Source organism: Eurypyga helias, unplaced genomic scaffold, assembly GCF_000690775.1.
Source record: "Eurypyga helias isolate BGI_N326 unplaced genomic scaffold, ASM69077v1 scaffold11907, whole genome shotgun sequence".
NCBI lineage: Eukaryota > Metazoa > Chordata > Aves > Eurypygiformes > Eurypygidae > Eurypyga > Eurypyga helias.
The window spans coordinates 53,238-65,581 of record NW_010261387.1 but is presented as its reverse complement, the minus strand read 5'-3'; the positions used below and the strand labels follow the sequence as shown (position 1 = coordinate 65,581).

Genomic DNA, 12,344 nt, shown 5'->3' with positions numbered 1-12,344 from the left:
TGGAGAAGCTGGTGGAGGACTGTCTCCCGGGGGAGGGACCCCGCACTGGTGCAGGGCCAGAGTGTGAGGATCCTCCCCTGAGGAGGAAGGAGCAGCAGAGCCAGCGTGTGATGGACTGACCACAACCCCCATTCCCCATCCCCCTGTGCTGCTGGTGGGGAGGAGGGGAGAGAAATGTGAAGCAAAGCTGAGCCTGGGAAGAAGGGAGGGGTTGGGAAAGGGGTTTTTTAAGATCTGGTTTTCTCTCTCATTATCCTGCTCTCATTTGATTGGTGACAAATTAAGTTGATTTTTGCCCATGTTGAGTCTGTGTTGCCCATGACCACAGTGGGTGAGCGATCCCTCCCTGTCCTTGTCTCTGCCCACCACCCTTCCCTCCTCCCCATCCCACCGGGGTGGAGTGAGCAAGCAGCTGTGTGGTGCTCAGGTACCAGCTGGACCTAAACCACAACAAAGAAACATTTCTGAAGTCTGAAAAACTCCCTGCCTTTTCCTCCCTAGACAGTTGTTCCCAGGAGCTGGCACCTTGTGGCCGTGAGCTTGCTGCTTCTCAGGATATTGCCTCAGAACTCGTCGTTCTACCTGGCAACATCTGCCTGCTCTGTGTGTGCTCGGTGTGTGCTGTGTGTGCGGTCAGTGTGTGCTCTGTGCACGCTCTGTGTGCAGTCAGTGTGTGCTCAGTGTGTGCTCTGTGCGTGCTCCGTGCATGCTCAGTGTGTGCTCTGTGCGTGCTCCGTGCATGCTCAGTGTGTGCTCTGTGCGTGCTCCGTGCATGCTCAGTGTGTGCTCTGTGCGTGCTCCGTGCATGCTCAGTGTGTGCTCTGTGCGTGCTCCGTGCATGCTCAGTGTGTGCTCTGTGCGTGCTCCGTGCATGCTCAGTGTGTGCTCTGTGCGTGCTCCGTGCATGCTCAGTGTGTGCTCTGTGCGTGCTCCGTGCATGCTCAGTGTGTGCTCTGTGCGCGCTCCATGCGTGCTCAGTGTGTGCTCTCTCTGTGCGCTCTGTGTGCACTCTGTGTGTGTTCTGTGTGTGCCCACTGTGCACTCTGTGTGTGCTCAGTGTGTGTTTAGTGTGCACTGTGTGTGCTCTGTGCGTGCTCCGTGCATGCTCAGTGTGTGCTCCATGCGTGCTCAGTGTGTGTTTAGTGTGCACTGTGTGTGCTCTGTGCGCGCGCCATGCGTGCTCAGTGTGTGTTTAGTGTGCACTGTGTGTGCTCTGTGCGCGCGCCATGCGTGCTCAGTGTGTGTTTAGTGTGCACTGTGTGTGCTCTGTGCGCGCGCCATGCGTGCTCAGTGTGTGTTTAGTGTGCACTGTGTGTGCTCTGTGCGTGCTCCATGCGTGCTCAGTGTGTGTGCTCTGTGTGTGCTTAGTGTGGACTCTGTGTGCACTCTGTGCGTGCTCCATGCGTGCTCAGTGTGTGTTCTGTGCTCAGTGTGCACTCTTGTGTGTGCTCAGTGTGTGCTCCATGCATGCTCAGTGTGTCCTGTGTGTGCTCAGCGTGTGCTCAGCGTGTGCTGAGTGTGGAAGGCCGGTGGGTGATGCTCACGCTGGTTCAGCACTGTGCGAATACCCCGCTCCAACCGCGGGAGCCAAGGAAAGGTCACTGAAAGCTCCACTCAAGACTCCGTTTTCCGGCAGTGCCCAAGAGCAGTGTTTTGTGCAAACGGAAGCTCACTTGGCGGGTGTGTAAAGCCCAACGAACTGTCACGGCCAGCCTTCACGCAGCGCCTGCGCGCAGCCTCGCCCGGTGCCTTCTCACCCTACGCACCGCAGAGGTGTTGCTGCAGCCGGGGAAGAGGACGTTGTCGCAGTTACAGTGGGATCTGCTGATGACACTTTTTAGGTGCCTCATTGGACGCTCTGTTCTGTTTGTTCCCTGCCAGTCCCGTCCGTCGCCCGCAGACAGCGAAGAGGCCCGGTCGGGCAGCAGAGACGATGGAGCTGGCACAACCGACCTGCAGAGCGACGGCGGCGTAGGTGAGCTCCTCCGCTCGATACGCCGGAGCAGGCACCCCTGGCTGGGGCGGCTCCAGGCGGCTCTTCCCAATGAAAACGATGGCCTAAATGTGCCTGCCAGAGTCAGAGCTAATTGTTCAGATTTTTAGGTGTTCTTCTCGAAAAAATGGGCCCAAGTGATGGAGCTGGCACAACCGACCTGCAGAGCGACGGCGGCGTAGGTGAGCTCCTCCGCTCGATACGCCGGAGCAGGCACCCCTGGCTGGGGCGGCTCCAGGCGGCTCTTCCCAATGAAAACGATGGCCTAAATGTGCCTGCCAGAGTCAGAGCTAATTGTTCAGATTTTTAGGTGTTCTTCTCGAAAAAATGGGCCCAAGTTTGGATAGAATCACAGAATGGTTTGGGTTGGAAGGCACCTTAAAGATCATCTAGTTCCAACCCCCCTGCCATGGGCAGGGACACCTTCCACTAGACCAGGTTGCGCCTCATCCACTCATCCAGCCTGGCCTTGGACACTTCCAGGGATGGGGCATCCACAGCTTCTCTGGGCAACCTGTCCCAGTGCCTCACCACCCTCTCTGGGAAGAATTTCTTCCTGACATCTAATCTAAACCTCCCTGTTTTCAATTGGATAGGACAGAGCCCCTGCAGTGCTACCAGCTGGGAACATCCAGAGCTGATTTTGTGATGTTTCCTGTATTGTCTGTATCTTGAAACACCTTTGTAAGAGTAAAGTTTCCCGCTCTGCGGTTGCAGAGGAAAACCATTCCGGTGTGACCCAGCGGGAGAAGGAAGCACACCCTGCTTGGTCAGGACCGAAAGGGGCAGGCAGTTGAAACTCCAGGTCCTTCAGTAACTGCCCTGTTCCAGGAAGTGGGACTTGGATACGTGGGGATGTAGAGCTTGGGTGGTGTTCGCTGTGGTCTGAGCATTGTCTCATTAATTCACTCCGTGGCTGTTCACGGGCAGATTGTTTCATAATGATCTGGTGGACGAGAAGCTGAACATGAGCCGGCCGTGTGCGCTGGCAGCCCAGAAGGCCAACCGTATCCTGGGCTGTATCCAGAGCAGCGTGGCCAGCGGGGCGAGGGAGGGGATTCTGCCCCTCTACTCTGCTCTGGTGAGACCCCACCTGGAGTGCTGCGTCCAGCTGTGGAGCCCTCAGCATCAGAAGGATATAGACCACTTGGAGCGAGTCCAGAGGAGGCCACGAAGATGCTCAGAGGGCTGGAGCCCCTCTGCTATGGGGACAGGCTGGGAGAGTTGGGCTTGTTCAGCCTGGAGAAGGGAAGGCTCCGGGGAGACCTTATAGCACCTTCCAGTGCCTGAAGGGGCTACAAGGGAGCTGGGGGGGGACTTTTTACAAGGGCAGGGATGGACAGGACAAGGGGTAACGGGTTTAACTTGACAGTGGTGAGGCTTAGATTGGATATCAGGAAGGAATTCTTCACAGAGAGGGTGGGGAGGCACCGGGACAGGTTTCCAGAGAAGCTGTGGATGCCCCATCCCTGGGAGTGTCCAAGGCCAGGCTGGATGAGGCTTGGAGCAACCTGGTCTAGTGGAAGGTGTCCCTGCCCATGGCAGGGGGGTTGGAACTAGATGATCTTTAAGGTCCCTTCCAACCCAAACCATTCCGTGAGTCTATAACAGGCATTACTGGATGACATCAAAACCACTCTGGCAAGGTGTTGTATCAAAATTCATTATCACCGTAATTAACGGACAGCCCTGAGCTGTCCGTATCAACCATCAGTAAATTAAAAGTTTCTTTCCCTCCTCTGGGGGAGCTTTGCAAATGGGGTTTGCAGCTGATAAAGCGCTGGGTTTATCAGAAAGGCTTTGGTACCTGCTGACAAAACCGGCAGCTTCCCGTGAGCCAACGCGCACGCGTTTATTTCAGATCCCGCGCTGGACACGGACATCCAGGAGCTGGCCAGCCTGACCACCAGAGACAGCGACCTGGAGAGCTTCGAAAGGCTCTTCTCAAAGCTGAAAGAAATGAAAGGTAACGTACCGGGGCCAGAGGCGCCGATCGCCTCGTCCGTGGCTCCTGGGCACGCCAGCCAGCGTGCCGGGGGAATGCTGCGAATGCCGATTCCCCTTTGGCTACAGGGGGCTGGTCGTTTCATCAGGCTGCCCTTCCTCGGGGCCGAGCTCTGGAGGGAAGGAAGTAGGTGCTGCTCGGCTGACGGCTGTCACACCAGCGCTGCCCCCGGCAACCTGCGCGGCGGTTTTCTAGACACAAACCCTTGTCCTTTAGCTGTGCTGAAGGTCCCTTTTTAGGGTCGTTAAACTAGTTTCTCGGCAGCGCCCTCAAAACCCGCTGCAATAGGCATTTCCCTGCTGACTCCTGAGGTCGACAGCCTAATTCCTGTTCTTCTCCGCAGACAAAGCGGCGACGATGCCTCACGAGCAAAGAAAACTTCACGCGGAAAAGGTGAGACCGGCATGGAAATGATGGAAAATGGGGTTTGCCTTTGGGAGCCACCGCTGCCTCGCTTGCGGAGTCCCTGTGTTCGGAGTAGAAAGCACAAAGCACGCAGTCCTGGGGAGGCTGTCTCGTATCTCCCAAGAACTGAGTAACAAACCTGGGGTTTTGAAACACCAGCAAAGGCCCTTCCCTTTCAGAATTTCAGAAATCAAGGCCCTGCAGTCACTGGGGGTGTGAGGCAGCTTCCACTTAAGTCACGATCAAGCCCTGCTCTCAAGGAAGATTTAATCATGCCTTAATTAGCACAAGTCTTGTATCCCATACGCCTCCCATGAGTTCAAATTACTGCCTCTGTTTTGCTGAAATTTCTTAATTTCTGAGAGGATTAGCATCGTACCCAGAAACCTATTAACACTGTACCCAGAAACCCGTTAACACTGTACCCAGGAACCTGGCTGCCAGCTTTAGCTGCTGCTGCTGGGTTGCTGATTTTTGGATGGTAAATGCAGGATCCTCAGTCACCCTGGGAATTTTTCTCCCTTCCCTACCCTTTTTCCCACGCTCAGGTGGCCAAAGCATTCTGGATGGCAATTGGAGGCGACAGAGATGAGATTGAAGGTCTCTCCTCGGATGAAGAAAACTGAGTTCTGCTGTAAGCGCGGGAGCAGCCCCCAGCGAGCGTGTCCTGCAGCAGGGGCGCGTTGTGCATCGCCCCCTCGCCTGGTGGAGGGGGTTCCCCGCGCCCCTGTAGGAACACATTCCGCAGCCCCCGACGGCTGCCTGTCCGACTGCTCACCGAGTCTCTCCCACGGAGGCTTGGCAGGAAACCCGACGTAGTTTGCATTTGCCAGGTGAACGTGTGCATTGTTTCCTCTCTGGAGTTGAAATAAACCCGTTTACCACCAGTTAACTCTCCCTACGGCTGGGGGTGGGGGTGTGACGACCTAATCCTAAACCCGGCGTTTTAGGTGTCGGCCTGCGCGATGTTCTCTCACAGCCCCGGAGCTGGCTCACCGCATCCAACCACCCGGGTTTATCCGAGCCACCAAGGGGAAGCTGCTGAGTAGGGTCGTGGGACGCTGTGCCCAGGCTCCGGGGTTAACCCTGCCAAGCGCCAAAGCCGTTCAGAACGGCCCGCGGGCTCCGAATTCTGGGCCCGTGCGTACCTGCTCCCTCCCTGGGGAGTCGGGTGCTGTGCCACGCGCCCTGGGTTTCCGTTAGAACCTGAAACCGGGGTTGAGCGTGAGACAGGTTTTTGCTGCTCTTCCAGGGGTGAAGTTCCTGCTCAGACCTGTGCCCCTCGGCCTCCGAGGTCCAGGAAAAGGCACAGGCCTGCCGGCGGATTTTCCCGCATCCCGGAGAAGAGCTGCGGTTCGGAAACCCCACGGGGCGCGCGTGCTGCAGACGTACGCCCGCGTGCTCCGTAGAAGGGAGCAGAGGACAAGTCTCACATCGCCACTTCACAGCGTCAGGGGTGTGGAAAAATTTGTCCTTAGATTCCGTACTGTCACCTTGGGTGCCATCAGTCTCCCTGGAGAGCAGACGCTCGGAAGGCACTAGGAAAACGAGGGAGAGAGAAGGGGAGAGGTGAACGTCATCCCGTCTCCGTTGCGGCTCCCAGCGGTTGTCAGAGGCAGCCGGCGGATGGATGGGAAGAGCGAACCAGCAGCTGGCCTGCAGGGAACGAGGCCTCTGGCGCTGCGCTGGCACCCCCTGTGAAACGGCCTGTGCTTTCCCCGCGCGTTCCCGGATCAGTCTCACCCGGTGCTGAGCGATCCTGGTTAGAAGGTCTGATTCCAGTGCCTCTTTTTCCGGGTCAGTGACTTTCCTGGGTCTCCAGACGGTGGCTTGCTGCAACACAGCCAAACGTGCTGCGCTCTTCCTGGGCCTAGCAGGCGTTTCCTTGCGTTACCGCCTCAGGAATGGGGTGTTCCGTCAGTTAGGAAGAGGGAATGTTACTTGCATGCCGTATCACCTGCCTAAACAGAAATGGGTTACTCTGAGAGCATTTTGGACTTGTGGAAACTTTGTCCTCAACACCCACAATCAGTAAATCATAGCGAAAAAGCTTTTAGCCGGCGAGGGAGGTTTCTATCCTTCGCTTTGCAAGGTGGGCGCTGGGGTTTTTTGGGCTAAGGCGTTGAGATTTTCCTGTGTTACCAAGCCTGTCCTTGGCTTCAGCTTCCCCTTTTCAGCGCAGATGGGAAGACGGTGACATCCACCACCCGTTCGGGTGACAACTGGCAGAACTCGGAGCTCGGGCCCTGCATCGCGCTCGAGTTTTGGCAACCCCAGTACAAAACCTGGATGAGACTCTTATTACCACGTTGTTGGAAAACTGAGTGGAAAAATCATTCTCGTAAATCCTCTGTCAGGAAAAACAACGTCGACAGGGAAAGAATAAACTGAACTGCAGAGAAACCCTAGGAGGAACGTAGGGATTCACAGGACGAGGGCAGGCTGGGAGCCTGCCCTCCGAGGCCAGCCGAGCGCCAGCAGCACAGCACGCGACCCAACCACCCGCCTTCTCTTTTTTACACCTGGCTCCAGATTCCCGAGCAAAACCGGCCAAGCCGAAAGCAGAATGCAGCTCTTACCCCTGACGGAGGTCCCGGGCAGTCACTGGGGGCAACCTCTGTTACACGCACCGAAAGACGCTGCCGTCTCAGAATTATCTGTGGATTCAAAACTCCAAACGCTTTTGCTTTGTGTCCCTGCGTATATTGTTACAATATCCTTCTTTTCTCAGTTTTCAAATCAAAAGTTTATTAAAATGTCAAAAATAGAACTTACAGTCTCACGTATGAAATCCGAGGGCGTACATGGTACAGGCCTTTAGCAACCAAGGGGGTGGATAATGTGTAAGGAGCTAAAGCAGGTGGGCGCCGTCGCCGGGCAGTAACATACAACCTCAGGGTAAGAAAATCTAAGCACTACTGCGAACATGCTCATATATGTCTATCAGCGGGGCAATAGGTCAGTCCAGCGCGACGGGCGGCCTCGCCGGGGGCGGCAGCAGGGAGGGGTGCAGCCTACTCCAGCGTCCACGCACCGGAGGAGACGCACGATGAACCACAGCGTTTGGGGAGCAGTGAGCCACCGTCTCCTTCCAGCCTCCCACATGTGAAAGGGCACGAAGAGCACAGTTCAAGGGCCCCTCTGGGAACCTGGCGTGTCGCTACCCGGCGGAACAGCAGCTCGGGCGCCGGCTCCTGCGGCACACGTCCCTGTTCCGTTGTGTTTGCCGGGGCTGCTGCTCACACCGGGGTGAGACTCTTGTCCCCACGTCAGTGACTGCCTCGTTTCTAGCCATCCCCAGAAAGGCACACGAAAGATGTAATACTCTGGATTCTTAACTGCCCTTTCTGTTAAAAATTAAATATTTGATTCATCTGAATAGTCAAGAAAACAACATAAATACAAAAGCATGTACATAATAAACCCATATAGTGAATTTCTTAACCATTCCGCTCCATCAGCTACTGTCAAGCGACACATCGTTTCTCGTTCTAGCCGACCGGCTTAGTCATGAAATTCCGTTCCTCCTGCCTACCCCGTGCCCTCGAGAGCCAGGAAAGCTCGCAGGGGCCTCGTCATGCGGCTGAAGTCCTGCGCCGAGCTGCGGCCTCCCACTTTTCCCGATCAGCATGTAGCACAGGCCATGGCGGCCAAGAGCTGCCGCTCGAGACAGCATCCCGAATATTCCTGACGCTGCAGGGGAGCCCTGCCTGGTCCGAGGTCTGGTGATCCTTAAGGGGACTGGAAACTAACGGGTTTATCTCTTTCCCAAAGGTTACCCCCTGCCTTTCCCTGGCATAAACGGGTAAGCAGAGCTCTGGGGAGTGCCGTGACGAGGTCTCTCCTCCCTTGTGCGCCCGCCAACGCCCGGCAGTTGGAGCAGACGGACAGCGCTGGGTTACTGCTAGGACAGACTTCGCATGGAGTACAAACCGCAATCCGGTTCAGTACGTTAAGAATAATTAAACCCCCAAAAATCACCAGAGTCATTTAAAACCACAAGGCCATCAGTATCATCTGCCAGCAGCCAGGCCCTTGTGTTGGCTACGCCAATTAAAAAGAGTCGAAGTTCCTGCTAGTGACTCTCTACTAGTAACAGAAATGTGCGAAATCCTGGTGAAACGAGCCAAAACGACTGTTCAAGCAGAAGATACTCCAGTACGATACGCAACCTCAGCAGGGCGGGGCTGATTACCTCCGTCACATCAAAGCTACTTTAACGACGCGTTAGAGAAACCCCCAAACGAAGCCGCCACGTGCCCGTCTGGGGCAGCGCTGCCGCCCCACAGCTCAGGGCCCCCAGCCCGGGGGGGCGTCCATGGGGACGGCACGGTTCGCATCTGACCCGCGTTCATCTCAGCTGGGCAACATCAAAGGAGCTGGGCCGCGAGGTCCCTCGGATCTCACCCCTTCCCAACCCTCGTCTTCGCCGCACGGTACAGGGCTTCCCCGCGGACTTCACAAGGCAAATGTAGACACCGTAAGGCTTTCGGGAAGCAGGAGGGAAGCAAACAAAGGGGAGGAGAGGGAACCAGTCCTTCAGTGGAGATAATCTTCCCACTTGCCCGTCGGCACCGCTGGACCCGCTTACATTTTCCACGTGAAGCCATTCGACTTGATGGGGTGAGACCAAGCGAGGATTTTACGCACCATCTGAATCCTGTTCTGCAAAAGGCGTCTGTTCCTTACGGCTCGCAGGTCATTATCCTTTGCCAGGCAGAAAACACAAATCTGGTCGGTCGCGGAAATCCAGGTCCAGTTTTAGTTTGGCTGAGGAGTGGATTCTGTGAGCAGACCTCAGGCTTTATTCCAGCTCGCAGCCTCTGGGTCAGGCCGGGCTCCTGCACGCGCCCTCACGTGGAATGAACGCTCCGACACTGGAATTCAAGATGCCATTTTTGCTGCTAATGCCCAGGGCACCACGGAGTCCAACCTCCCCTGCAGGCATCTGGACAGGGAAACCAGTCTGTTTGCTGAAGTCAGCAACAGGACTTGGAGAAACTCCGGGAGGAAATCTGGGGGTGTTGTACGGAGCAGCTGTTCTCCCTCTCTTGCTAAACCACCACGTCAGGTACTTCCACAAAAGTCAGGAGCAGATCCGTGTCTGCAGCTGCGTTAGAACCCTGGGTCTGAACGTACGTGCCGGGGCAGTCCCCAGCGACCGACACACCTACTTCAGGTGGCTCGGAAACACCGTTTTGCACAGCCGCTCCCGCTGCGCAAGTCCACGCGCTCGGCGGTTGGACCGAAGTCAGGCACACAGATCTCGCACAAAACTGAACGCTCTAGGAACCCTCCAGCGCGGTGACCCCAGCCGCAACGCACAGCCAAAGCTCCAGCCACGCTTCCGCCAGAGGATCTTCAGCCGCCCCTGTGCCGTTCGGGAGCGCATCCACCACTGACCGGCTGCCTCAGGGCTGAAATTCCATCGGCAAAAGATCGTTGCCTGTTTCTGGAAGGAAACACACAGCATCCTGTCGTTCGCCCGGTAAACAAGCAGTGAGCCTTTTGGGTCGTCTGTTCCCGTGCCCATGGGACAAAGGGCACCCCGTACCCGGTCTCACCGACGCCTCGGGTCCAGAGGTGTCGGCTGGCGGCAAACGGAGCGGTGGGGTGGATAACCAGGGCGGTCTCAAAGGAACAAGCACGGCAGGAAAGCCCCTCTCCATGGGCCGCAGGTACACGGCAGCTCCCGAAGTGCTGGAAATGAGGTCGCATCTCAGTACCACGTGACGGGAGCAGGAGAACTCCCACGGAACCCGCTGGGACCACGCGCGCTCCCATCTGGGAGCACCAAAGTTTGCAGGCCCGGGGCCTTAACGCCAACCATCGTAAAGTTCAGCCGAGTGAGTCCTTCCCAGAGCCAGGTCTAGCTTGCGTGTCTGTCTTTCGCGTAAGAAAATAAAATAAAGAAGATTTCCATAGGAAACTGATTATCCCGTTCTCCCCTCCCCCTTCCAATATTCTGGCACAAAGGTGTAGGACGTTCAGAGCAGATGCAAAGAACAAGGTAACGACAGCACTCGCCAAGTCAGGAGACGTAGCTGGCAAATCTGAACCATGAAGACAAGTGCTAAGGGCTGTTTTCCAGTTGTGGAAGTCGTTTGCCGTGACAGTTGCTGCAGGGGGAAAAAATAGCAAACAGTCTGGAGCGTGTATGTTTAAAAAGAACATTTTTATGATACAAGGAAATACACACCCTCCCAGTTTCACCAGGCGGAACCACATTGCAGAGCGTGTCAATCAGCTGAAATAAGTTTTAAACAGAGGGGTTTGTGGCTGAGATGTCCTGGTTTAATCACACGTGACAGCGTGGGAGAGCCTATTAAATCACATGTTCTGAAAAAGGCAGCAAGGGCCTGTTCGCTTCCACCCCTAGAGCAGACCTGGACACGGAATTCCCTCAGCCCCTACGGCTTCAGAAGCGGCAGAAACCATCCGGCATAGCGAGAAAACAGAATACAGACTCTGTAATTAATGCAAATAGGCTGCAGAGTAACGAGGGCTTAACTTATCCAGCCAGAGCTCCCCACGAGGCGGGTGTCAGTGAGCGGCTCAAGCCGAAGGTCGCTGCAGCAACGTCAGGAGGAGCCTTAAGTCGGGCCTTTTGCTTCCTGTCAGTCCAGAGGCCACCCGGGTGTCAGCTGCATCCCTCGGGCAGGAGGTAAGACTCCGCCTCCTTGTCCCAGCCCAGCGTGGGAAGTTCATTCCTTCCAAGAACCTTTCGGGGGAATTTGCTCTTGTCTGTGCTTTAGATGCTCCCTTTGCCCCCACTGCTGCGATCCCAGGAGGACGGGCATGGATCGGGTGGATGGCGCGAGGAATGCACGAGCGAGAGTCATCCCCAAGTCCCACGGTGTCAGGATTTCCAGAGATGCCGCGTGACAGGAGCCCGGCGTTGTCTGAGGCACGTGGGACGCTTCCTCCGCGCCGTGGGTGGCTCCTGGTGCTCACGACAGCGCGGGGCCCGTGGCCGGAGAGGCACGAGGCGGCCACGGGCAGAGCCCTGGCTGCTCGCCACTGATTCCCAGTCCAGGTTTTTTAGCCTGATAAAACCTCAGCTTCGGGTTCTCGCCCCCGCAACCAAAGTGCTAACAGTTTCAGTGGAAGTGGCTTAAATGGGTATTTAGTTTAAAAAACACAAAAAACCAAAACCAAACCCACTTTTTCTTTTTTTTTTTAGCTTTTTTTCTTTTCCTCATCACTTCAGTAACTGGGAGTTTATTTACTATGCACTATGCATGATGCTAAGGGCTAAGCCAATTCCATTTTCCAGTCCTCGTTCCCCCGCCCGCTCCCGAGGAGACGTTTCCTTAGGAGACACTGGAGCAGCGAATGCTGGGGGAGCCCATCTGCGTCAGGACCTTGTCCAGCCACTGCAGGGGCCCGTTGAGGTGCAGCTCGATCCAGCAGGGAGTACTGGTCACCGTCTGGCGCCTGCAGGGAAGATGGGGTTGGGGGGCAGAGAAGAAAAAAAAAGAACACAAACGTGACTTACAAAACCTTACCAGCGTGAAAGGTTTTACAGCTACTGGAGCATTCTTTCCTGCTTAGACAACAGTCGTGCCTGCGGGGCCAGAGAAACGTCTCTCTCCTCTCTCGGACGCTTTTGGCCTCTGCTGCCAACTTCTTATAAACCCAACCTTTTCTCTTTGCATTTCTTACGATCCCAAAGGAAAAAGCCACGGTACAACTTACTTATTACTCAGATGCCTGAGAACAGGCGTTCGATTTGCTGAAGGAAAAGGAAGGGGCTCACCTGAGCACACTCCTCAGCTGTATTCTGCAGCCCTCGCCTCCCCCAGTGAAATCGCCACGGGAGCCGTTCAACCAATATGTTACATCCCGCGACCCATCAGACCGGGACATTCTCTGTCACCACATCTTAAGGCTTCGGGGGATGTGGAGGTGACAGGGGGAGGGCACCACGCAGCCCCTCAG

At 55.9% G+C, this 12,344-nt stretch overlaps 2 protein-coding genes across 2 annotated transcripts in view; one reads left to right on the top strand and one right to left on the bottom strand.

Moving 5' to 3' along the window:
* Nucleotides 1-5,029, top strand: part of AAGAB (alpha- and gamma-adaptin binding protein) — a gene marked incomplete at its 5' end in the record, with an annotated part of 15,324 nt that extends 10,295 nt beyond the window's left edge. Inside the window, 4 exons of the mRNA XM_010155364.1 lie at nucleotides 1,882-1,975; nucleotides 3,855-3,959; nucleotides 4,342-4,391; nucleotides 4,952-5,029. Coding sequence (XP_010153666.1) covers nucleotides 1,882-1,975; nucleotides 3,855-3,959; nucleotides 4,342-4,391; nucleotides 4,952-5,029 — 327 coding nt within the window. The remainder of the gene's footprint in view (nucleotides 1-1,881; nucleotides 1,976-3,854; nucleotides 3,960-4,341; nucleotides 4,392-4,951) is intronic.
* A 6,470-nt stretch (nucleotides 5,030-11,499) lies between these two features.
* Nucleotides 11,500-12,344, bottom strand: part of LOC104512398 (mothers against decapentaplegic homolog 3) — a 19,584-nt gene continuing 18,739 nt past the window's right edge. Inside the window, exon 8 of the mRNA XM_010155362.1 lies at nucleotides 11,500-11,840. Coding sequence (XP_010153664.1) covers nucleotides 11,717-11,840 — 124 coding nt within the window. The 3' untranslated portion in view covers nucleotides 11,500-11,716. The remainder of the gene's footprint in view (nucleotides 11,841-12,344) is intronic.